This window comes from Zonotrichia albicollis, chromosome W (genome assembly GCF_047830755.1).
Source record: "Zonotrichia albicollis isolate bZonAlb1 chromosome W, bZonAlb1.hap1, whole genome shotgun sequence".
Taxonomy (NCBI): Eukaryota; Metazoa; Chordata; class Aves; order Passeriformes; family Passerellidae; genus Zonotrichia; species Zonotrichia albicollis.
This window is the reverse complement of record NC_133859.1, coordinates 14,956,540-14,983,694: the sequence shown is the minus strand read 5'-3', so window position 1 is coordinate 14,983,694 and position 27,155 is coordinate 14,956,540. Positions and strand designations below refer to the sequence as shown.

General features: G+C 43.5%; 1 protein-coding gene, 1 long non-coding RNA gene and 1 pseudogene across 5 annotated transcripts in view; all 3 read right to left on the bottom strand.

Moving 5' to 3' along the window:
* The window catches only part of LOC141726926 (uncharacterized), a 425,545-nt gene that overhangs the window by 262,363 nt on the left and 136,027 nt on the right, over window positions 1–27,155 (bottom strand). The window lies entirely within an intron of this gene.
* LOC141726829 (E3 ubiquitin-protein ligase KCMF1-like) overlaps window positions 1–27,155 on the bottom strand; it is a 146,526-nt gene that overhangs the window by 2,245 nt on the left and 117,126 nt on the right. For 3 of the 4 annotated variants that reach the window (XM_074531930.1, XM_074531929.1, XM_074531926.1), the window contains 3 exons: window positions 15,307–15,446; window positions 9,223–9,324; window positions 6,559–6,733 (listed from right to left, as the gene is read on the bottom strand). In XM_074531930.1, coding sequence (XP_074388031.1) covers window positions 6,559–6,733; window positions 9,223–9,324; window positions 15,307–15,446 — 417 coding nt within the window. The remainder of the gene's footprint in view (window positions 1–6,558; window positions 6,734–9,222; window positions 9,325–15,306; window positions 15,447–27,155) is intronic. The other variant, XM_074531927.1, reaches the window with a different exon arrangement.
* LOC141726830 (ras-related protein Rab-7a pseudogene) lies at window positions 4–6,546 on the bottom strand (annotated as a pseudogene).

Below are 27,155 nucleotides of genomic sequence, written 5' to 3'. Positions count from 1 at the left end.
CCAGAAAAGAGAGAAGTTTCTACAGTGAAATCTGCTTAAATTCATATCACACAACAGCATAATTATGTCCTGAATACCAGTATATCAATTTCTTTGCTTTCTAAAAACTTTCATCAATGAAATTCATGAACAAATTGTATTGATTTGAAAAGCTTCATGGACTATCCATTACAAGCACCCCATGTTTCAAAACCCACAGGAAGATTAAGAATTATTTAAAGAACTATGTATAAAAAAGTGTCAAAGCTTAAAGCTTTTTAAACTGATAAGGGTCAACCTATGGAGAATACCATATAGGCAGTATCCTGTGCAAGAATTCTCTAAAATTTTATTTTCAAGTTAGTCAAAATAGTTATTAACCCCTTCGATTCTGACTTCAATTGGTGGCTTTATGCACCTTCAATGCATATTCCAGAGGGAAGCTGTGCTGCAGAAAAGACAAATATTTATAGCATAATTTCAGACACTTTTAGAAAATATTCAGTTCAGAAAGGTTTTTTAAATGCTGACTTATATGAAAAATATTTGACCACAAAAGCGGATTTTTGGTGCATTTTTTGACCTCTGCTCAAAAGAGAAATTCTAATGATAAAAAAGTTAAATCTAGCCTGGATTCCTTTCCTCCAGAGTTCAAGACTGTGACAAATTATGTCCATGCTAAGCATTTCCCAAAATAAACATTAATAATGAGCTATTGCCCAGCAATTTGCTACATATTATATTGCACACAAAGTTGTGAGTACTACTTTGTTGTGCATGATACAAGGAGGGCAGAAGTAGTAGATTACCTTTTTTCCCTATCCATCCAATCCCCATTAAAGCTGCAAGTCATTATTATAAGTCATGAAAATTTTCCTTCCATCTCACTTTCATGATATAATCATTCGAAACTAGGCTTTTCTTAGGGGAATAAAGCACAATGCATCTGTTCTTTGCATCTGGAGCACCTGATATCACTGTCAGCTACCAATATTTCATTTCACTAATTGCTGATAACAACCACAAGGAGAAAAATAAATAAAATGTACATGTCTGTTACAAGCACAAGTTCTAACTTCTGGTAGTATGTACTAATTATTACCCCAATACAAAGGAAGACTTATAACACTGCCAGGTAAGACATATTTTTCCTTGCTGTTTGTAAGATCACTTTGAATACAGCTTAACAGAACCCTAGTAGCAGATGTGAATTTGTGAATTTGAGACAAAGGCTTGGCATGACACAGACACCAAGCCAGGCTGCACTACATTGTCTGAATGCAAAAAAACATTGACACCAAAAAAAAAGGACAAAGACAAGACTCAAAGGAATACCATTTTATTACACATGCTCCTAAATGAGATGGTCTTGTGATGCTCAAATAAACCAAGGCAGCCACTTCATGTTTAACTCAGCTAAACTAACACCCACTGCATCAATAAGAGGAAGTGTTGCACTCCAAGACTCCAGGAGACACAAACATCCTCCCTTCTTGCACCAACTCTAGTGCTTTAGAGACCCATGACCTAACTTAAGTCATTAAGATGACAGAAAATTTTTCATCCTCTTTTGCTTGGATATTTTTAGTAGCAGGAATGCATCCTGCAGGTCTCAGGAAGTGATTTTCCCCCTCTATTTGGCACTGGGGCAAAGCCACATCCAGAGTTCTGTGTTCAGTTTTAGGCTCCCTGGACATGAGACATGGACATAACAGAGCAAATCCAGTGGAGGGCCACCCAGATGTTCAGAAGACTGGAACATATTACAGGATGAAAAAGTGGGAGAACTGTTTTTGTTCAGACTGGAAAAGAATACTTTGTAAGATATCTTACTGCTGTCTGAATCTACCCAAGTGGAAGATACAGAAAGAACTACGATAGACACTTATCATTTTTTACTATATGAGTGTAAGATTGATATCTCTTAAGATTTTACATTAGCTCATCAAGTCCAACCGCCCTGCCATGGGCAAGGACATCTTTCACTAGATCAGGTTGTTCAAAGCCCCATCCAACTTGACCTTGAACACTTCCAGTGATGGGGCATCTACAACTTCCCTAGGCAACCTGTCCCAGTTACAATGAGTTACCCTCCTTGTAAAAAAAAAGTCTTCATTCTGTCCAATCTAAACCTATCCTCTTTCAGTTCAAAACCGTTCCCCCTTTTCCTGTCACTACAGGCCTTCATAAAAAAACCCCAACAACTCTGTCTTTCTTATAAGCCCTCTTTATATCTTGAAAGGTTGCAATAAGGTCTCCCTGGAGCCTTCTCTTCTCCAGGATAAACAACCCAACTCTCTCAGCCTTTCTTCATAGGAGAGGTGTTCCAGCCCTCTGATCATTTTTGTGGCCCTCATCTGGATCCACTCTAACAGGTCCATGTCTTTTTTGTACTGCTGACCCCAGAGCTGGATGTACACTGGATGCAGGACCTTGCATTTGGCCTTGTTGAACTTCATGAGGTTCCCATGGCCCCTCTACTCAAGCCTCTCAAGGTCCTTCTGGATGGCATTCCTTCCCTCTAGGAAATCAACTGTTCTACTCAGCTTGGTGTCGTTTGTAAACTTGCTGAGGATGTACTCAATCCCTCTGCATCATGGATATTAAATAGTACTAGTCCCAATACAGACCCTTGAGGGACACCACTTGTTACTGATTTCCACTTGGACATTGAGCCATTGACTGAAATTCTTTGGATGCAGCCATCCAGTCAGTTCCTTATCTGTCTAACAATCCACCAGTCAAACCTATCTCTCTCCAATTTAGTGGCAAGAATGTTGTGAGGGACAGCGTCAAAGGCCTTACAGAAGTCCAGATGGATGACATCCATAGCTCTTTCCCTGTCCACTAATGCAGTCCCTCCATGACAGAAGGTCAGTAGATTAGTTAGGCATGATTTGCCCTTGCCTAGGGCACGTTGGCTGTGTCTAATTCCTGCTTTCCATATGCCTTGACATAGCTTCCAGTAGGATCTGTTCCATGACCTTACCAGGCACAGAGATGAGGCTGAATGGTCGGGAGTATCCAGGATTCTCTCTTTTCAAAAAAAATTAATTGGTTGTATATATTAACATGTGTTATAAGATTTTTCCTAAGGAAGCATTGCATAATACATGGCTACTGTAAAAAGATTGGATTAGTTAAAAGTAACAAGCATTAACAGAGATACAAAACTCAAACTAGTCAGTCTGAGTGCTGAGCTTGCAATGAACTATCAGCCTTTCCAGTTGAAGCCTTCACAGTGGAAAACATGAGACAGTTAAAAATGTATATAACTTGTTACACAGATTACCTGTAAACAGTTTCTCTCCATTGGACACCTGGAATTAGATTCAGTTCCACACATATATGACAGTTTCCATTCTAAACTAAGAGAAAGGTCCGTTACCATGAAGTGCAACGTGGATGATGTGGGGACACGAGCTCTGAAGTGTGGGATTCAGATACTTACGGGAGATGGGTAGATTTTGGCAGCCAGAGATGGAAATATTTTTAAAATTTCATTTTAAACACAGAAGAGGGACTGTGTGTTTGAGGGCCTAAGTGTGATATTCATTTGTGAAGGACTGTGCTCAACTCCTCCCTTTCCCCTCAGCAGATACAACTCTCCACAGAAGCCTTCATTCAATCATTCTTGTCTACTTTGATGGGTTTGGGGAATTCATTGTAAAGCTCCACTTTGGTTTCCTGTTTAAGTGCATTTCACGCAATCATCTGGAAAGTTTTTTCTACATTAACGGCCTCCTTGGCACTGATTTCAAAGTAGGGGATGTTGTTTTTACTGTAGCACCAGGCTTGTACCTGTTTTGTGGTGACTTATCTGTTTTCTAGGTCAATCTTGTTTCCCAGCACAAAAAAAGGAGTCCTCAGGATCTCTTGGACTGGCCTGAATGAGGAATTAATCCCTTGAGCTGTCTAGGGTTTTAAATGTGTTGGAGGCCATGACAGCAAACACCAGGATGCAGCAGTCTGCTCTCTTGTAGAAGGCAGCTCACAGAGACTGAAATTGTTCTTGGAGTGCTATATCCTACATCTGCATTGTCACTAGCCTGTTATCCGCCATGACCTCTTTTGTCAGGAAGCCTGCACCTATCGTAGCTTTGTAGTGGTTACTGAATTTCTTGTTTACATACTGGTTCATGTGTGATGTCTTTCCCATCCCAGAGTCTCCAATAATGATGACTTTTAGTAACACTTTCTTCCTATAAGTCATCTTTTACACTGGTGCATGTGCTGTGGCACCTGGCCTGAGACTTGCTGCCCTTTTACTCTGTGGTGGTTTGACCAGGAAGAAGTGGGAATTCTGGGATGCTGTGGTCAAACCAATGGTGCTCGGATTTTGATATTGGCACCTGGTGTGGCCAGTGGGGTTTGGACACACCTCCGAGAATACACAGGGGTTAAAAAGCAGAGCTTCGGCCCTGGGAGGCTCTCTCTTGGGACTTCGAGGCGAAGAAGTCAGATCTCCCTCCCCTGTCCAGCTACTGCTGCTGGGCGGGGGAGGGGCAGCCATGCGGTAGGCCCGGGGCCTGGACACAGATGGGGGGTGAGGAGGCCCTTGAGGATGGAAGGGTGGAGGAGCCCCAAGAGACATCGGGCAGCCATCCCTGCCCCAGGAGGGAGAGAGAGGAGAGCCAGCGTCTGAATTTGATAGCGGCCGGCTCAGGAGGAGAAGGGGAGGGAGAGTGCAGCCCGGCCGGAGCAGCAGCGCTTGTGGGAGTACCGGGGTTCCAGGACAGACAGAGACTGAAGTTTTAACCCCTTTCTTTCATGACTGGGACCTCGCAAAAATGCTGATCCTCCTCAGAGCTGAATAAGAAGGGAGATAAGAGATAAGATGAGACAAGGACCTGGCCCGAAGTATTGTGGAGACGACTGAGTGAGTGGGGAGAGATGATTGGAGTGGCCTTTTGGCTGGACTTTTCTTGTGTAGCCATAGACTCAGTTTTATTCCTGTGACACAGAGACTGCACTTGGGGGGAAGCCGTGCCTCAGAACCAGGAGGGTTCATCGTGGGGACCCCTCGGCCCCAGGGGGTTGGAAAAATATGGGGGGGACAGATGTCCCAAAGCAGAGACTGTGCCTTTTTTGGAGTGAGACAAGGCATCCTTAAAAGACAGCCCTAGAAGCAGCTCTGGTCCATGCACAGTGGTGAGAGCACTGGGCATGGAGGGAAGATGTCACAAGCGGCAAAAGGACTTTCCGGGCAGTGCCGAAGTGACATGGAAGCACACGAGGTTTCAGCGTGTTTCCAGGGAAAGACTATGTTACAAGAAGGACTCCTCTCCTCTTCATGGACTGAAGTTTGAGTATTCTAAAGGGTGGTGCCAGGCTGGGCAGTTGGTGATTTGGGGGAATGTATCGGATTGGGAAATTTTGGTGGTGGAGAGGAGGAGAGTGTTTTTTGTAAGGTTTTCAATTTTTTTTTTCCTTATAGTTTTTTTCCTATTTTTCCTGTAGTTTAGGTAATAAAGTTTTCTTTATGTTTAAGCTGGAGCCTGTTTTGCTTATTCCTGGTCACATCTCACAGCAGACACCAGGGAGAGGGTGTTCTCATGGGGGCACTGGCTCTGTGCCAGGCCCAAAACCATGACATACTCTTCTAAAAAATGGGTGTGATGTCTCCCTTTTTCCAATGACTGGGGAATTCACCTGACTGCCATGACTTTTCAGATATCATGGGGAGTGGCATGGCAACTAAATCAGCCAATTTGCTCAGGACTCTAGGATGCATCTCATCAGGTCCCATACACTTATGTACATTCAGGTTCCTCAGGTAGTCATGAACCTGATGTTTACTTACAGTGGGAGGGACTTTGCTCCCCTAGTCCCCATCCTGCTGTCCATCCACTCAAAAATTCAAAAATACATTCATGCATGTCATATGAGGAGAGGCTAAGAGACCTAGGACTCTTCAGCCTGTAAAAGAAAAGGCTGAAGGGGGAGGAATCTTAACAATGCATATAAATACCTGATGGGAGGAAATGAAGAAAAGGAAGCCAGACACTCTATTGCCCACTGACAGGACAAGAGGCAATGGGCAGACATTAAAAAAAAAAAAATTAAATCCATCTGAACACAAGAAAACACTTTTTACTGTGAGGGTGACCAAATTCTGTAACAGGCTGTCCAGAGAGGTTGTGGAGTTCATAGGTAAGAATATTCAAAACCTGACTGGACATGGTCCTGAGCAACCTGCTCTAGGTGGCCTTGCTTGGGGGCAGGGAGGGAGGGAAGTTGGATGGGGTTGTAGTAGGTGATCTTAAAAGGTCCTTTCAAATGTCAACCATTCTTGCATGCCACCTGTGAACAGGTCAGTCATGGGAATGAGCCTAGAAGTCTCTAAAAGCACAAGATAAAGGGGTAGTGGTTTTCATTTCAGAAGTTCCAGGTTCAATCCCTGTAGACAATCCAATTAAGGGTACTTGTCATCAGTAAATACCCATCAATTGTGACATTGGGAAGCATTTAAAAAAAACCCCAAACCAACAGAAAAATAAGACAACCATTTTCATCATGGACTTTGTTTCAAAGTCTGTTTAAAGACTCTGATCTAAAATCAGTGGTTACAGCTCTTACCAGCTATAGGATCCATGGTTTCTCTATTGCTTGGAGAATATGAACTCTGAGAAGATGAAAGCCCACTGCTGGAACTGCTAGTAAAGTGCATGTTTGATCTACGTGCACGGGGGCCTCCCAAACCTCGGCCTGGATGAAACATTCTACGTACGTGCCGAACGCCACTAGATTCATCATAATCAAGTGGTTAAGAAAAGTCTATTGCTATCAACTATTAAACAGCAAGAACATTTACTAGACTGAATAATTGGGCAACACATTCCTCATTCATAAAACAGTGATTCAACTTTATAAGTGAATAATAAGTAATTATAGCTATGGTGCCAGTCAGATCTATAGATGTGAACTCAAGGCACCCAGGGGTCCTTGTGCCAAATTCATCTTTCCCAGGCTTTTTATCATGTTTAAAAAAAATCTCAGGATGGATTTTATGCCTTTTGGATTAAAGTTTTTACTAGGCAATGCTACAACTGATGATGCATATTCAGCAGAACATATTGCTCAATAGACAAGGATTTTAACATCAAAATTGGGAAAGGTATTTAAGTACTGAAAATTATCTACAAAATTTTATTGCTATTCTTACCACACAAATGTGTTCTCCCAAGACAGTCTAGGTAAAGCTTCCTTTTACCTTAAGAAGCAGTAGTGCAATTACCTACTAAGCTAGGAAATAATGTACTTATACATATAATATTTTTCAAATTTCAAAAACAGTAGCTTTAGCTCACCTTATCTCCAATTTTCTTATTTTCAAAAATAGCATGTTTATCACTTGTATAAAATCTATTATCTGCAGCAGACTGGTGTCCAATGTCTTATTCCACAATGCACAATTATGGTGTAGAATTCATTTCCTCACAATATCACTGAATTGAAAAATTTAAGACTGAAAAATTAGGATTTCTTTTGGCAAGTAAGAATATCCAATTACTATAATAAATACTTTCAGGAAGAATTGACTCTTTTAAATCTATTATACTATAGAGCATAAAACATTTCACTTGCAGGATTTAGGAGGGGGAGAAAATGTCCTTTGGGACAAAATATAGTTGTCTAGCACAGATTGGTTTGTTCCTCCTCTGAATCTGTTGATACTGGATACTAGTAGTGACAGAACATAGTCACTAATATTTTACTGATTGACTGCTTCTCTCAGGCAGTTTGGGAAGCTTTCCATAGCTACATCTGACAGAGAAATGCCCCAATTTTGGTCTTTTTAAAAAGTAAACTTGGAAAATAAGATAATTAGAACATCCTTAATATAAATACTTTGAAAAATTCCAGCCTTGGCCTCATTTCAAAAAGTATCATAGTAGCTTGCTAACTGTACCTTTCAAAGTGTTTTCAAGAAAAATAACATTATTTGAATATACTAGTCAAGAGTATACTGATGTCTCACCCAACTATGCTGGAGTTAAAAAAAGCATTTGGAACTCTTAACTCATTGCAAACATATACTGAAAACAACCAAGCTAGAACCATTTACAAGGTCAAGACTAAAGCCATGTTTTAAACAGTAAAACAGTTGAAAATTGTTTAGGAAAGAAATTGGAATTTAAAGAGCTGTCCAGAGTCTCCAGGGATAAAGGTAGTATCTTGCAACATCTGCACAGAATTCTTCACAAGAAATACGTGCAGCCATTTTAAACAGCTTTAAATACCCTCCTAACTGCTACACAGAAGACTATATCTATCCTTTCCTAAGCTGATAGCAACTGGGCAGGGGGAAATCTCTCCCCTATTTCTTTTTTTTTAGTCTTAGCTGTCAGAAGATGTGAAATAGCACCCAACATGGAACAACTAGTCCAGAAACTCTCAATTTTTGTGAACTTGGCAACACTGATTGCTAAAGTAATGTTATATGGAAACTTTTACATGCATTTCCTATAATTATTTATATAGACTCTCCCTATCAGTTTTGTGATGACTGACACTGTGGCTTTACTCAGTAACTGAAAAGATTATTCTGATTTCTTTAGCTCTTATGCAGCTAGTAATAGGAGTGTGAAGAAACTGACAGTTTGAGCTCTTCAGTCATTGACAGTAGTTATAGCACTGCAATTTGCAGTTAACAAAGATAGCCCTCATCCCATGGAAGTCTCCTGATAGGTCTTCTAGTTCTATTTTTTAAAAAGTCAATAAATAAGAGGCTGCAACTACCCTATTGAAATATAATAATAAAACTAATCATACATTTAAGATCCCTCAATTTCAAAGTTCAATGTATTCTCTAACACATATGCTTTTAGTGAAATCTGCTTTCAGTCTTGTAATTATCTAAAAAACACTACTGCATCTGGATTGCTGCTTTCCCAGACACAAAATGGCATCAGAACTAATGGCCAAGAAGGGTAAAAATTGCAGAAAGAAGCAGCTGGGCATCAGAAAGATCTTTAAAAGCTTTCGCTATCAGAAATAAAACAAAAACACACACCCACATTGTCAAGCAACACCTAAAGCCTATTCACAGTCTGATGGAGATTTTATATATATATATAGACACACATAAAAAATTCAGATGCATAGTTCCCCTATAACTAAACACCAATTCTAAAAAAAAGCTACACTGATGGAGCCACTTGACTACATAAGTCAGAACAAGTAGTTACAGCTATCATAAGGAACAGTCTATCCCTTTTCCCTCAACTTAAGAAAGGATATTAAATCTCTAGGAGCTCTGTGTTCCAGTGTAAGATGAGCTGCAAAGTCATCTGTGACATGATTAGGATCCCCTCCAGGTAATGCTGCACATATTGGACAGATCTGAAACAACAAAGTGAGAAAAAAAAAAAACCAAACACAGTCAAATTTACACAAATCACAAAACACAATTTAGAGTTGATCACTTGACATGGATTCTTATACTTTAAATATCACATTCTAATCCTACACCTAAACAGCCACAATTTAAAACAGTAAATGTGTTCAAACACAGCTGTTAATTGTAGAATCTTTTTAAGTCTCACTTTTCCTTGTAATTATGCTTTTAATAATACCATGAAAACCAAAAAGTAAAATTTTCAAATCCTATCTACAATGTTTCAGCTTTCAATATTGTCTTTATGTGTCAATTCCAAAACAGACAGTAGGTCTAATTGCACAGGATTACTGCTTGAATGTACCTACATATGACATTATCAAGTTCATTTACTGCTCTTTGACTCCTCACAAACTTCTCATTCATCTCATCAGTGAAGTGTAGGAAGGAGAATGAAACCAGATGTGAATATTCATTAAAGTATCCCAACTGAGACCACCCACTGCAATAACACAAGTAGAAATTTGGCAGAGAAACTCCTTATTCCTACCAAGTATTTTGAGAGATAGCATTATGGTTTTGTTTTTCTCTTAAACTTAAACTCACATTTAAGAAAAGTCTAGGGACACTTACTACCATAACAATCTTCATTTACTATTTTGATTTTTCCCCCTAATGACTGCAACCATCTGAGAGAAGCATTCCTTAAAAGTCCTTTGCAACAGTTTTGCAGGCCAGCCTTCAAGCTTGACAGATCACATGTTAATAAGCCAGAAAGGAGAAACTTTGATACAGTATATGCTAGGTTTGAACTACTCTTGCAAGGATATCAACCTGGACTTTGCAACTGATAAGGCTGTAAATTAGCGGGGAGACTCCAGACTGGGAGGGGTGAGAGAATCATTAGAACCATACGAACCTATAAGAGAAATGCAGGGGGAAGGGAGAGCCAGGAGGAACAAAGGGGAGGGTAGACATAAATGTGTATAAAGTGGATTGATCACATGTAAAACAGAGGTGGTCAGTATGTTTATCTGATTGAGCCTGATCCCCATAGTCTGCCCTGTCTTCCTATGTCTTCTTATTAAATTTTAACAATCTCTGCATAATGTCACTGGTCTATCCCATGTGTATGTATGCTGCGAGGACTAAGTGCCAGCTACTGGTGAGACTTGTGTATGTATGAAGAAAGAATTGGTGCCAGATACTGGAGTCAGACTAGGGCTGTAGGTGTCTCCGCGGCCTGTGGTGTCAGCTACTGGAACAAGTATCAGTAGCTGGAGGGGCCATACCTGTTTAGACCTAGGGTGGGTACTACAAACTTTGTACTTGGAGTGCCTGCAACTGGGGGAGCTGTCATAAGTGTATTTGGTGCCAACTACTCCAGTCAGACCAGAGGTGCAGGCACCCCTGGCCTGTGGTGTTGGCTACTGGACTGAGTGGGGTCTTAAGATCAGCTACCAGAGTGAGTCATGGTCTCTGCCTCCAGCCACTGGGGCAGGAACAGTATGTGTCCCAAAACACAGCTAACAGGAGAAATCAGCATGAGTGAGGGGTCCAGCACTGGTAGCTGAAGCAGGACAACCAGTCACAGCCCATGTGGTGCCTGGTGTCAGCTGCTGGGGAAAAGGGAGTGGTTGCCTGCATCTTCCCCAAACCTGGTGTGCATGTGTATTGGCTAGGAAACTTCAATCTGGACCTAGCAAATGAGTAGAGAAGAATCTCAAGTCTAGGAAGGAGTATTAAGCAGGCAAGAGTCTGTGCTAGTATGCCCAGGGGGACTTGTCAATATGGAGCGTTTGTGAGATGAGTGCATAAGTGTTTGCAAGTGAGCATCAAGCTGGACTAGCTGGCAAATAGGAGACCTGTGAAGCAGGTAAGAGTGCCTGGAATCCAGGCAGGGGTACTGGACAAAGAGGGCCATGCCAGGACTCAAGGGATCACAGTGAACATATGTGTGCTTGTGAATCTAGAGAGCATCATGTACCTTTACTAGCAGCAACCTTTTATCTCTACCAGATGAAGAGGAAGGAGGGATCTTGGCAGTCTATACTTATGTTTTATGCAAGTCCTACGTGTAGGTGCTATTGAAGGCAGCACTGTGTTTGTGGTCATCTGTGTGATGGGCCATGTGTCAGTGTCCTCTGTGAGTGTACAGGTCTCCAAAATATGTGCTCATCTTGAGTAGTGGCTGAACCTGCAAACAGGAAAGTGGCAGCTGCATCCCTCAGTCTGAACATGGGCCCTATGTCCCCAGGCTGGGCTTCAGCAGCTGAGCAGAAGGGAGTCCTGAGCTGGATAAGGCAGCCATGCTCTTAACATCCCTTAAAATTAACAGATCATCATATTACTTGGAATGAAATCCAGGATATTATTAAAAAGCCTTTAGCTAGTTAGCCTCCAAACATCACACTTGACAGTTTCTGGATATGTTCCCTTATTACCATCACCTCCCTATGTATGCAGGTATACTGGTTTTGGATGGGATAGAGGTAAATTTCTTCATAGTAGCCCATATATTGCTATGCTTTGGCTTTGTGACCAAAGGAGTGTTGATAATAGATCAATGTTTTAGCTATTGCTGAACAGTTCTAAAACATCATCAAGACCTTTTGCCTCTCACACTGCTCCAACAGCAGGTAGACTGGGGATGTACAAGTAGTTGGGAGGGGACACAGCTGAGACAGCTGATCCAAACTTACCAAAGGGATATTCCATACCATATGCCATCATGCTTAGCAAGAAAAAACACAGGGAAGAAAGGAGGATGGTTCAGAGTTACAGTGTTTGTCTTCCCAAGAAATCATTACATGTGATGGAGCCCTGCATTCTTGGAGATGGCTAAACATCTGCCTGCCAATGGGAAGGAATGAATTAATTCCTTATTTTGCTTTGCTTGCATAGGCAGATTTTGATTTCCCTATTATCTCAACCCACAGGTTTTTGCACTTTTACCCTCCTTATTCTCTCCCCCCTCTGCCATCCCATCCCCCTAGGGGCAGGGGAGAAGTGAGCAAGTAGCTGTGTATGCCGGTTGCCAGCTGGGATTAAACCATGACCAGTATTTTTGGCATGCAACCTAGGACTCAAAGGGTTTGAGATAATGACAGATTTGACCAGAGCATATTAGAGGAAACATAGAATTATTATAGCTGTTTAACCACTGCTGACCATAATATTAACTTATCTGTTCTCACTATTACTTTATCTGATCTGTGCCATGCTCCCTTTTTTACTGTACACATTGAAGACTTTTTGGCTTGAGAAGACAACAGGAGCTGTCCCCATGGCCAACAGAGCCAGTTCCAATCAGCTCAAAGGCAGACTTGTCCCTGGCTAAAGCTGAGCCAATCAGTGATGGTGGTAGCATCTCTGTAACAATATATTTAAGAAAGTAAAAAAAACCTGCACAGCAGCAGCTGTGAAAGAGGAGTGAGGAAATATGAGAAAAATAACCCTCCAGACACCAAGGTCAGTAGAGAAGGAGGGGGAAGAGGTGCTATAAGCAGTAGAGATTCCCCTGCAGCCAGTGGAGAAGACCATGGTGACACAGGTTGTCCCCCTTCAGCCCTTGAAGGATCTCACATCAGATCAGGTGGATGTGCTCTGAAGAAAGCTGCAGGAAATGTTGAGGAGCTGAGTAATGCCCCTCTTTATCCTGACCAATTATCATTTTGCCATATTTTCTACCCATCCTGTTGCTGGGGAGGGAGGTGAGAGAGAAGAACTTGATGGGCATCTGGCAGCCAGCCAAGGTTGACCCACCCCACTTTGGACCTTTCACTTCAGTCTAGTTGCTGCCTTGCTAAATACAAAATGAATCTGCTAAATGTGACTGAGTAGCAGAAAAGTGATGTCTTCATTCTGAAACTTGATTCAAAGGTGATATCTGATTGCATTTCTTGCAATTTTCAGACCTGCAACCCTAAAAAAAACCCTCTGCCTGAATGCTGCTTTTGAAACCCAATATCAACAGTAACTATCATCCATCTGAATATGTCCTGTATTTCTGACCATTATCCTTAATCACTTGATGGAGAAATAATAATGACTCCAGTTTTAAATCTAAAAATGAAAAATATATAGACCAGTAATTCATATGTTTTTAGGGAAGACCAAGACACTTGAGTCTCAGAACAGGCTGACCAGTTGTGAGACTGGAGGACATTGCTGGCTCAAAACATTTTGGGTGCGTGTGTGAGGGGAAGGAACAGGTCGGGCCTTGCCTTTGGTGAGGCGATGCACTGTCCCGCACACCCCACTCTCCCTGGGCCTGTGTCCCAGCCCCACAATGGCTGCCAATCACTAGCACACTGGAGGCAATGCTCCACATCTCCTCCCTGGAGCCTCAATCTAGCCCCAGAGTGGCCAGATGACCAGAAGTCCCACCTGAGGGAAGGGCCCAGGAAAGCCAAAGGGTACTTAAACCAAAGCATGAGGAGAGCACACATCTTGACCCTACCTCATCTTGGAATTTCTATCAGCTGAACACTGCTGGAACCAGGAGTGTCAGCTATGTTTGTTCTTTTCTATATTTATTCTCTTTCTCTTTCTTCTAATCCCCTCTTCTTGGAGTTTTGACTAACTTAAAATAAAATGGGCTTGGAGTTTGCTAAGTTGAATGGACTGAAGTTAATGCTTTGTGAAATGCTTTATGTTGATTGAGTGCTGCTCTAAACTTTTACCAAAGTTCCCCGATTTTGTGAAGTTGCCAGTAACGTTTTTTGTTGTTGTTGTTGTTTTGACCTCTTGAGAATATCTTGATGGTATTTCTCCTGTGCATCTAACTCAGAGTACACAAAAAACCGTAAGCCCTTTTAAGAGGCTTGTCAAGAGAGTTTTTGGGGGGGGTCTTACACCAGTTTTAATTCTTCCACTACTCCTTGATATAAGGCCCTTAGCAGGTGCTAAGGGGAGAGATTGTCCTTCTCCCATATAAGTTCTCAAAAAAAATTTCTTCAAGCATGCACATATCTATAGGGATCTACAACAAAAATAACTAGACAACAGTTCCCTGAATGTCCTTCTGTAATCATACATTCCTCAGGCATAAACAGTATTCACACACAAATATGAATATATTCCCTACTGCTGGAAAGATGCCCAAATTTCTTGGTCAAGAATTTAACTTAGGATTGATAACACACATAACTGTTGAATTAGTGAAGTGGGTGTTAGAAATAAATACAAAACATACACCTGTACCATAAAGGGAAATCTAAAAACAAGGCTACGAACTTTCCTAAAAAGAAAATTGTCTGAACAAAAAGCAGTGCAAGCATGTAGTTTCTCAACACTGTAATGAGGGTTGAGAACAAACTATTTCTAAGAGTATCAAAATCCAAGTTATTTATTATTTTATTGTTTCAATAGCAAAGAAGTCACCTTGCATTTCAGAAAAATTTCAGACCTTCTGGCACAAGCAACAGTAACATCTAGATGTAGACTTGGGAAGACTTGAGGAGAATGCTTACTGACAAAAACAAAAGCAAAATACTGTTGCAGTAGGCTATTTATATGGTATGCAATTGCTCTGCATCCATGGCCACTGTTGAAATCATCAGAAAAAATCAAGTGGAAGGGTTGAGGGAAACAGCAGGAGCCACTTTATTAAAAACCCCCAATATACTGAAAATCAATATATCAATATTTTAAAAAGTTTTTATTTTTACAAAGATTTAACCTTTTCTGTAACATCGGGATTTAGTGGCCTGCACAACAAGGACCCAGGGACTCGGCTGCAAAACTGACAGACTGATGAGGGAGTGTTGTGAGAAATTCTAGAGAGAGGTAAAGGTGATGATGTAGGCACTGTTAATAGCTCAAGGAGTCTATAGGGAAAACACCAGCATAGCGTGTATGGATGCTACATACCTTCCTGGTCAGCATTCAAATTACCACATACTTCAAAAAAAAAAACCACCTTATTTTCTGGATATTTTCATATACTTTCACTGTAATTTCAAAACAACGCTGAAGCGGCTTACCACCTCTGTTGATGTTTCTGCATGTTCAGAAGCAACATGTTCCTGAAGAGATGTTTCTGTATAACCCATCTTTCCACAATAAGGACAAGTAAAGGACTGTGGCTGCTCTACAGAGAAAGCTTCTCCACCATAATACAAATCTGGAAAAAGATGATATTTTAGGAATGGCTCTTTTCAAGCAGGATAGCTCATTATTTAAATAACTTCTGTATATATACACTTGCGTACATGTAATCACTGGCAATTTCATTAACTAATTAATCAAAATAAACATTTTCCTTCTGCACAAAGTGTAAATGCCAATACTATAAAGCTGTTCAATGACTCAACTTCCAAAAAAATAAACAGACTACATGATTTTTACACTAGCAAACAACATGGCTCTTCCTGAATGTTAGAAAACTAAGTCTGAACCATCATTTTTCTCCCCATCCTTGTTTTTACCATAGGTGAGCTTGCATTACAGGTAAAATCACTGTAGATGCATTGTGCTCTCACAGCAAATCTATGTTAAATACTGTAATTCAAAAAAACTCGGTGACACCAGCACTTCATATGTTGATATTGGTGCCATAGCTGAACCAGTGTTTAACAATATGGGGAGCTAATCCCTGGCTAAATGAATCGTCTTCTAATAGTAAAGACTCAAGCTAAAATGTAGTCAATCTATCCAAACCTCAAACTTGGCATTTTAAAGCTTAACTTCATGTAAGCAGCTCACATTTTTGCAAAAGGTAGCTGGAGGGTTTTGATCTTGTACCCTTATAAGCACCCAAGATGAACTTACACCACGGGAACTTAAACAGAAGTAACATAAATTCTTAATATGATATTCCTGGGAAGTGGTACTACCTTATTTGTCTAGTTAACTCCTTGAAAATGGCAGGAACAGTGAGAAAACCATATGCTTCCACATAATACAAATCATAAAGCATCCTCAGCTTAGTATGCAGAGTCTGTGGCTCCTTGCCAGCAATTATTTTTCAGAAACACCAAAACTGGGAAATCTGCTCTGAATTTCTTTGCTGTTCTGTCAAAAAGTATAATTTCTATAGAGTACTAGATATGCATATCCCTGTTCTTTAATAGACTTATTGCAATGCTTTCTGCCCTTTGCCGGGATAGCATACCAATGTTTGTGCCCATTCAGCATTTTAAAGTTTATGTCTAGCAAGCATCTTTTCCCAGAATCACTCTAGGAACTGAAAAACAATACAACTGTTACCATTCAGAATTTCACCTTCCTCATTCAGAAATACTAGATTGTGCATTGACTTACAGAAGAAGCGAGACAACTAGGCTCATAAACACAAACACAGCCAAAGCTGAAAGTCACTAGTGCTTCTTATTAATTTTCTGCAGTCTCACATGAGTCCCTATACTGGTCCAAGTCTCAAAATTCAAGGCCATGACTAAAGCTCCTCCAGTAACCTCTAATTAGTATGTATTTCACATCATTTCAAGGCTGATAAGGACTAAAATAATTGATCAGGTGTGGCAGGTTGACCATAGCTGGCCACCAAGTGCCCACCCAAGTGCTCTCACTCTCCCCCTCCTCAACAGAACATTGGGAGGAAATAAGATGGAAAAGCTCATGGGTCAAGATAAAGACACGGAGATTGCTTACCGGTTATTGTCAGGGGCAAAATAGACTCCTACATGGGCAAAATTAATTTATTGCAAATAAAAATCGTGTAAGATAGCAAAGAACAAAGACAAAACTAAAAACACATTCCCCCTCCACCCTTCCCAGGCTCAATTTCACTCATGATTCTTGTACCTCCTTCCCCCACAGGAAGTGCAGGCAGATGGGGAATAAGGGGTTGCAGTCAGTTCCATACACTTCATCTCTGCCACTAATTCTTCCTCACACTCTTCCCCTGCTCCAGAGTGAGGGGTGTGTGTGTGTGGGTGTTTGTGTGTGTGTCCCTCACACAGGATTCAGTCCTTCACAAAACTGCTCCAACATGGGTCCTTTTCCACAGAGTACAGTCTTTCAGGAACAGATAGCTCTAGCATGGGTCACCCATTGGCCAGAAAAACCCATCCTGCTAGAAAAACCTGGTCCTACTTAGGCTATTTCTCCACAGGCTGCAGGGCTGCTCTGATGTGGTCCACTACAGGCTGCAGGGGAACATCTGCTCCAGAGCCTAGAGTAACTCATCCCCCTGCTTCTTCACTGACCTTGGTGTTTGCAGGGTTGTTCCTCTTGCATTTTTCTCACTCTTCCCTCACAGCTGCTGCACAGTGCTTTTTACCCTTTCTTAAATATTTTATCACAGAGTCACCACCAGCGCTGCTGAGTGGCTCAGCTTCGGCCAGTGTCAGGTCTGTCTTGGAGACAGCTGGAATTGGCTCTGTCTGACATGGGGGCGGCTTCTGGTGTCTTGTCACAGAAGCCACTTCTGCAGCCCCCCTGCCCACCTCCCCAAAGATCCTGGCAAGTATTCTGACAGAATTATACAATTGCACATTAATTTCACTAGATCTCCAAGCTATCCCTGACATCAGTCTATTTGGTTCATTGCCCCGTCACAACCCAGAATCGGAACAAGGTTTCAAGCACAGATTACCACAGAATCCCAGAATGTTTTGGGTTGGAAGGTGCAGCAGCGTGAGGTTTAGATGGTGGATACTGCTACCTATACTTATTCCCCAATAAGCATCTCCTGTGGAAAAGCCACTTGGATAGGCATTCAGGCAAAGCAGTCAAGTCCACACACCACACTCACCATGGTGTGGCGGTTTCAGTTCAAGACGAGGCAGAAACTCTTAATTTCATGTAGTGGTTTTGGTGTGTTAAAATCTGAGATTTCACTAATTTTGAGATTTCTCAACCAATTGCCTGATGAGTGTGATGGGTTTCAGTGTTGTTCAATCACCTATGTACTCACTTCTTGTTGTGAGATAGGAAGATAGGATTAGGAGAAAGGTAAAGTAGGCTCAAAACTTTAAAAGGGTATAAAGAAAATTTTATTAACAGTAACAAAAAGAAAAAAAGTAGTAAGAATTAAAACAAATCCTTCAGAACACTTCTCCTCTCCCCACAACCTTTTCTTTCTTACTGACAATGTAAAGAAACAAAACCTAAAATTTCTAGTCAGTTTACTACCTCTAAAATAGTCTTTCTTCAGTTCACTTAGGGAGAGAAGTCCCTCTTGTTAATGTTATGGAGACTTCTCCACAAGAGTGAAAAAACCAGTTCTCTCGTGGTTCGCAATTTCCTTACCGATAACAGCTGCCCAGGGAACCCTGTTATCATGAAGTCCTTCCCATTTTCTACAAGCCTTCCCACAGCTTGTTGATGGGCCATGTCAACTTATGGGGTATTGTTTTAAAGATGAGTTGTTCAAAGCCAAAAGTTTTTATTATCTATCTCTAAAATCATCTTCATCCTTGGGAACAGAGATCTTCTTTTCCTGGGGGCACAGGACTACTCTCTTTCTCTGTTCAGACTTCTCATGGGATCACAGCTACTTTAACATCTGCTTACTTTAGCATGGAGGCCTTTGCGCAATATCAATTTGAACTCTTCATCTCTCCATAGTTTCATGCGTTATAGGGAAAAGGAGTCTTTTCTCCATAGCTTACAAGAGGATTTCAGCTCCAAAATCAAGGTATCTCCTCATCCCTCCCATCTGCAACTTAATTTCTTTCTCACTGACTATGATGTCCTTATGTTGTTCTTTCACATGTTTGCATATTGTTTCTTTCTCTCACTTGCGGGCGGATTGAAGCACTGAAAGAGTTAACATGTTGCTTGGGCCCTTCAAATGGTCACCTGACCCACCGGGTAACTTGTGGCGGGAGCTGTGGCTGTGTCAGGATCGGCTTCATGGTTGGTGTTTGGTTTTCTCTGCATTCAATTCCAGCCTCAGGGCCATTCTGCACGGCTGCAGGGCTGCCTCTCCGTCTCAGCCGCACTGGGGGGAGGGGACCTGACTGCAAGATCTTAACAGCCACGGCCAGCCGGACTGGGGCCCCGGCCCAGCCAGGACGGGGCTCGGGCTCGGAGCCCCCCTGACCCCCTGGCCTCCCGTGGCAGAGCCTACCTGGCCCGGCCCAGGATGGGGTCCAGCGGGCTCAGGGCATGTTACCTTCTTGCCGGCTGGGAAAGAAAAAGGAAGTTCACGGGTTTCTTTCGTCTTTTAACATGTGTTTTTCACAGAGGTGCGTTCAGCTTCTCAGTGGTTCAACAGACTGTCAGTTGCACACAAAGCTTTTGCATCACTTCCCTAAATTCCTCCCGTGTCAAACTATGACACACGGCTAGCTCAGCAAAGAGAGGCAGAAGGGCCTTTTGTATGGTCAGTTCCAGCAAAGGTTTATTGCAGCACACCAAAGGGAAACCAGAGACAAAAGACAAGACCATGTGGTCTCCCCAAGGTTAAGTATGGGAGGGCACAGGGGCGGTACAAAGGGCAGGGCAAAGGCCATTGGCCTACAGGGAAGATGGGGCCAGCCACCAGGGATACCACAACCAATGAGGAAACAGGGAAAGGAGAAACTACTAGAATTTGGAACATATGGGAAAAGGAACTGGAGTGATTCATGGTGTTGTGCAAGACTCCATGGGGAAGTCTTTTCTGTCCGCCTAGGTGGGGAAAACTCTATAGTAAATTCTTCCAAGGCAAGGCTCTGGGGATTCCCCTGAGGGGGAAGGATTCAGAGGATTCCACAGGAAGGGACTTAAAGATCATCTAGTTCCAACCCCCCTGCCATGAACAGGGATGTCAGTCACTAGATCAGATTACTCAAGACCCCATCCAACCTGGCCTTGAACACTTCCAGGGATGGGGCATCCACAGCCTCTCTGGGCAACCTATTCCAGTGCCTCACCACCCTCTGAGTAAAGAATTTCTTCCTAACATCTAATCTAAACCTGCCTTCTGTCAGTTTAAAACTGTTCCCCCTTGTCCTATCACTATCTATCCATGTAAAAAGTTGCACTCTCTCTCTTTTTTAGAAGCCCCCTTCAAGTACTAGAAGGCCTCAATGAGGTCTCCCCTGAGCCTTCTCTTCTTCATACTGAACAATCCCAGCACTTTCAGCCTGTCTTCATAGGAGAGGTGCTCCAGCCTTCAGATCATCTTCGTGGCCTCCTCTGGACCCACTCTAAACAGGTCCACGTCTTTCTTGTCTTGAGGACCCCAGACCTGGACACAGTACTCCAGGTGGGGTCTCACAAGAGCAGAGTAGAGAGGGAGAATCCCCTCCCTCGACCTGCTGGCCACACCTCTCTTGATGCAGCACAGGATGTTGTTGGCCTTCTGGGCTATGAGTGCACACTGTTGGCTCATGTCCAGGTCTCCCTGGATGGCATCCCATCCTTCTGTTGTGTCAACTGCACCGCTCAGCTTTGTGTCATCTGCAAACTTGCTGAGGGTGCGCTCGATCTCACTGTCTGTGTCATTGATGAAGATATCACAGAGCCCTCGTCCCAAGACAGAGCCCTGAGGGACACTACTTGTCACCAGCCTCCACCTGGGCATAGAGCCATTGACCACAACTCTCTGGCTGCATCCAGCCAGCCAATTCCCTATCCACCAAGTAGTTCTCCCTTCAATTTCCTGTCTCTACAATTGGTAGATGAGGATGTCATGTAGGACCGTGTCAAAGGCCTTACAGAATTCTAGGTAGATGACATTGCTTGGTCTTCCCTTGTCAACCATTGCAGTCACTCCATCATAGAAGGTCACCAGATTGGTCAGGTACAGTTTGCCCTTAGTGAAGCCATGCTGACTGTCTTGGATCCCCTCCTTGCCTTGCATGTGCCTTAACATTACTTCCATGAGGACCTGTTCCATGATCTTTCCAGGCACACCCAGATGTGAGGCTCACAGGTCTGCAGTTCCCTGGATCTTCTTTTCTCCCCTCTTTAAAAATAGGAGTGATGGTTTCCTTTTTCCAGTCACCAGGGACTTTGCCTGACTGCCACGACTTTTCAAAAATGATGGAGAGTGGCTTGGCAAGAACATCCGCTAGTTCCCTCATGACCCTGCAATGCATCTCATCAGGCCCCATGAACTTGTGGCTATTTAGCTTCATCAAGTGGTCTCAAACCTGCTCTTTGGTTACAGTGGGAGGGCCTTCGCTACTCCAACCCCCACCTAGAGGTTCAGGGACTTGAGAGACAGGAGAAAACTGACTGCCAGTGAAGACTGAGGTGAAGAAGTATCAATTGCAACCAGTTCTCCCTTCTCATTTACTGGGGGTGGGGGGTAGGGGGGTGGTGTGTACATTCTCCTTGGCTTTTTTTTTCTGACCTATGCACTTTTAGAATCCCTTCTTGTTACTCTTCTCCACTGTCCTGATTTGAAGGACAGGTGTCTGCCAAGGAAGGAGAGAACCTCCTTTGGAATGGAAAATGTGTGGATTTTGTAGAATTGCCAAGAACTTGAGGACACAAATATCTGTTAGTGGGGGTTGACCCATTTTATGGATAGCCAGAAGCCCTTCCCTGTCGCACAAACCAAGCAAAGGAAACAGTTAAGTGGTTACTACAAGAGATCATTCCCAGGTTCAGGGTTCCCCTAGAGATATCATCAGATAGGGGCCCTCATTTTATAGCCACAGTAGTAAGAGAAGTATGTAGGTTGCTAGGAATAACTTGGGACCTCCACACACCATGGAGACCCCAGTCAAGTAGACTGGTAGATAGGATGAATCAGACATTAAAGAGGTAAATCAGTAAAATATGCCAAGAAGCCAAACTGCAGTGGCCCCAAGCTTTACCAATCGCACTGTTGAGTATCCCGATAAAAACTAGGAATGGAATTACAGTAAGCCCTTATGAGATATTGTATGGGAAACCATATGAATCTCCTGAACCTAACCCAAATGTACATGTCATGGGAAAGCAAGAAGTATATAATTATGTTCTGTCTCTCGGGAAAACTTCAGCTCAGCTTCAGAGTGTCCTTGTCTGGAATAGGCCGCTGACTCTCGAGAATCCAGTTCACAACATATACCCAGGAGATGAAGTGTACATTAAGACTTGGAACGAAGAACCATTAAAAGAGAGGTGGAGTGGACGTATCAGGTACTGTTGACCACTTTCACAGCAGTCAAAGTGGTTGGAGTAGACTCCTGGATACACTACACCCGAGTGAAGAAAGTCTGTCCTGGACAGTGGACTGCACAAACTGTAGGACCAACAAAGCTGCAGATAAGATGTATTTAACTGTTTCAAATATTATCAGTAGTTGTGCCAATGCTCACTTTAGGGTTATTAATATCTTTGGGATGTGGAATGCAAAAAGATCAGCTAACCACTCTTCATTCTAGAATGAAGAGAGAGGTACAGGCAGAAACACAGGTGATAAACATTTTTAATGCAATTCGGGCTGAGAATGTAATGACTGGATTAGTCAAAGACTTTGCCAAAATGCAAAACACCAGCAGAGTAACTGCCTGTCTGCCAATACCAAAGGCAGTGGGAGACCCAATAAGTTGGGGAATCATAATGTCTAATTTACCTGAAATACAAAAGAACAAAATTGCATGTAAACAGGTACCAGAGTCAAGGCAAGTAGTCAGAGAAACCTGGAAAGTAACAGGGGAGTGGATGAGGCCTGTGAGGAAATGGGACTGTATTTGAAGTCATGGCAAGGTAGGAAATATCATAGAGTGGTGGGTTAAAGATCAAGACATTGCAAATTGGGAATGTTTCTTGCCACACTATAAAAAGATTAGAGAAAATATCACAGAGACCACTCTGGTGTGGAAGTGTGAGGAAAAAGATTGGAAAGGTCAAATGGAGCCCTGGGACAGTGCGTGGTCCATGAGTATACTTCAAAGATTCCAATACATGGCAAACACCCCTTGGTGTATTAAATGGGAAGGCTCTGAGAATCAAACAGATCCAGCAGTAACGAACACTGCCACTAGTAGTTGAATGAAGGCAGACAAAGTTGGCCCCACCAACTGTGGGCATGTACTAAAACTTATGATTGCACTTCTGATAACATAGAGATAAAACAAATGTCACCACTGGCACTAGCCTTGCAAACTGGTTGTGCCTGCAGAGGGATCAAATACAAACAAGGGAAAGTGAATTATAAAATACTAGTGGGATGTAGTAAAAGTACAATCCGAAGTCCAGGACAATTAGTATGGGCAACAAGTGATGGTACCTGGACAACACATCTGCCTGTAGATGGGAAAGTAAAAGAAATTTTTTTGGGCCTCCCTACTTTAGGTCCAATTTGGAAAAAGTCCCCATTCAATGGAAAACATGAACTTCTGCAAATAAGAGCAATATGAGAAGTTCTAGAAAATGAAAATTCAGATGACACTTGGCAAGAACCCTCTAGTGGAGTGAAATCTGGGTGGGCCCTAGAGTCTTCGTTCAGTCCTATAGCAAACTACCAGAATAGAGAAATGTTGTACAAACTTACGGGTCAGGTAGATAGACTGGCAAGAGTAACCTGGGAAGGATTTAAAGACCTAAATGTGCAATTACAAGCCACCACAAAAATTACTTTACAAAATTGATTGGCCTTATGTTTGTTACTCCTGGAAGAGCATGGAGTGTGTAGATTTTTAAAAGGACAAACTGATCATTACTGCAGCCACATCCCAAATGTAACTGCAGATGTAGAATATGATATCAATCAGTTGAAACGAATAGAGCATGAGGCACAAGAAGAACAAAAGAACTTGACTACAAGCTGGTTAGACAAAATCTTCAAAGGGTTAGGATGGAATGTGAGTTCATGGATTAAGTCCATCATTGAGAGTTTGATAATCTTACTGATCATGTTCTTAGTAATTTGGTTAGTTTACAGCAATCTAAAAGGAGAAATACAGAAAAAGACATCCTGAAACCGAAAAATAATGAAGGCACTGACACAGGACAAGAATCCACATCCATCATATTCAGGTCCTCCAGTTCGTGACAGCATCCATGACAACATTTATAACAACCCCAGATTTGAAGATGAACATCAAGTATAAACTCAGAAGCCAAAGGACTGCATCAAGTGAAAGCATTTACACTTATTATAGTGAAGTGAAGTGAAGTGAAGTGAAGTGAAGTGAAGTGAAGTGAAGTGAAAATACTTTCAAAGGGGGGAAAATGATAGTATAAGGATAAAATGTTTCTAAAATCATGGAATGATCAGGGGAGTTAGAAAGGAAGGATAGGCCTGGTAGGCCCAGGAAAATGTTAGGCTGCACCTGTATAATCATTTAATGACTATGATAAACGATATGACTGTTAGATGCAATGGTTGTTTGGTAATTGGATATAATTATTGCTTAATGGTAACAAGAATAATGAGAAACGATGTTGGGGGTTTGATGGAAATTACAAAAATCCATGCTTGGATGAAAGCAGTGTATACTATAGAAGAATATAGGTTTAATAATTAATATGTAGTTACATAATGATAAGGGTCTAAAAACATGTTAACCCTGAACCCATGTCGGAGTCAGATTTGGGTCTGTACCCCTGACACCCAGAGCTCTTCAATAAAAGCACCTGCATATAATCATTCCGTGATTGTGTTCCTGAATGCTATCAACTGGTTTTGCTTTCAAACCAGAACACCTTCCTGTAGCAGATAGGGCCAGGCGTTCGGAAGATCTCGTGATGTTACGGGAAGACAGGGCCCCTGTTCCCTTAGATAAGAAAATTAACATAGGAATGCAGCCCCCTAAACCAGATGCCAGTAATTTTCCATTTGCCCAGTAACTTTCCATCCCTTACTAACCATAGATGGTAAAGACAGACCCCCTTTTGATGTAGAAGCCCCTTAGACTATAAAACCCCACGAGAAGAGATAATAAAGGCCTTTGATCGTCCACCACGTTGGTGTTAGCGTGTTTCTTAGGCCTGAGCGGCCCTGGAGAATGGGCCGCCATGCTGTCTCTTGAAACCAGGTTGCCTTTGCCTTGTATCAGAAGGCAACATTATGGTGCCGAAACCCGGGAAAGCGCCCGGGGAACGGGAATTCGCCTGGACACAGAGCGGCGGCTGCACAGCTGGCCTTGTGCAGCGGGAGGTTACCTCCGGACCAGCGTGGACCATGGGATCTGCAGCGAGGGTGGTAAGTCAGGCTCATGAGCAATGGGGAATCAAATGTGAGCTCAGGAATTCTAATCTTGCTATCGCAAGGCTCCTAGAGCTGGGGACGATCGAACGTCCAGTAAATATATTATATTCGGAAGTGTGGGAGAAGCGCACTGCCGCCTTAGCAGAGGATACTAAGTCCTCAGGCAGTGGTAAAAGCCTCAAAGCGTGGGGGAAAGGAGAAGAGGCCCTACGCAAGGCATTAGAAGAACAGGAGACGTGGAAAGTCGCGCATATATGTTTATTTGTTGCAGTAAAGCGGGGGGCGGGGGCTGCGACGCACACAGCGTCTGAGAGCGATCGGATTGAATGCGGGAATATGCCGGGGCCGGGCGCGTTCCACCCCTCCCGGAGCCCCCAGGGGACCCCCCAGAGCCCCCAGGGGACCCCCCAACCCTCTCGCGGAGCCCGCCGGGTCCCAGCATCCCTGCGGAACCTTCCGAAAAATGCGTGGTTTCTCTATGCGTCCCTTCCCCGCTGGTCGCCAGCCCAGCGCGGGAGGCAGAGCGGCGCGCGTGGTTTTTCTGCTGGGGACTGGTGGAGGGGGCGCGGAGCGCGGCCAGACTGTCGGACACCGCCGGGATCAGTAGAAACTCGACCCCGCCATGTGTGTTTGAAAATGGCGCCCAACCACATGGCAAGGGCAGAGGGGAAGAGGCGGGGGGCGGAAATGCAGTCAGTCTGCTTGACAACGCATGCGCGGGTGAGGGGGGAGAAGGGGCGGCCCCCGCGGTGGAGCGTGGGACCAATCAGAGCGCTCTATTCAAATTAAGTCCTTATAGGGCAAGGATCTCCCCCAGCAGGAGGCGGGGGGAGCCCAGGGGGAGGGAATGGCACCACCCCCGAAGGGAGGAGCGGGGTCGGAACCGCACAAAACAGCACAGAGCGCCGGAAGTTTACTCGCAGTCAGCTTCTGCTTCAGAGTCAAGTAACAGCTGCTCAGACAGCTCGGGAGAGCTGACTGAGCCCGGCTCGGACTCGGAAACCGAGAGAGCAGAATTAATACGGTTTCGAGCGAAACCGAATAAAGCTTTAAACAATATCGGGAAACGGTCGCAACACGGGCTCACCGATTGGGGAAAAGTAGGGGCAACGTGTAGAGGCCAAGCACCGGCAGCGTCCATGAACGCTTTCCCAGTGAGGGTCACCGGAGTGCAGGGAGACCAACGGGGGGCATATACCCCAGTTAACCCAGGGGAAGTCAAAGCAATTTCAGAAAGAGGGGTCAATCCAGCCGTAGTACCCACTCTCGTGGACGACCTTTCTAGCAATAATGATCCGCTCACTTTTGATATTACGCAAATGAGCCGCATGCTTTTTGATGGGGAGGGGCGGATTGCATTTGAGCAGGGGTGGCAGGACGACAGCGTCAGCCCAGGCTTCTGGGGAAGGGCAGCAACTCAGCGAGCTGTCCCCAGCCGGCACAGCTTTCCCTGGTGGCATCCTCCCTCCGAGCACGCCCGAGAGGGATCTGTGGGAGCTGCGGGAAGACGCCCGGATGCAGTGGCCCAGCCACGGCGACCCCCAGGGGGGCAGGAGACCCTCGTGCCCTGTGCCCTCACAGGGAGCGGTCAATTTTGCATCCCTGCCTATGGTGCAGTGGCAGAGCGGGGCAGCACTGCCGGTAACACCCTCACACCCCCCACCGCTACAAGCTGCGCTGTTGCCACAGGACCAGCGGGAGACGCCCCAGAGCGGGACCACTGGGTAGCCTTGGCCATGAGAATAGGGAAGGAACCCCTAAAGGTGTGGGGGACATGCCACCTTTACGGCA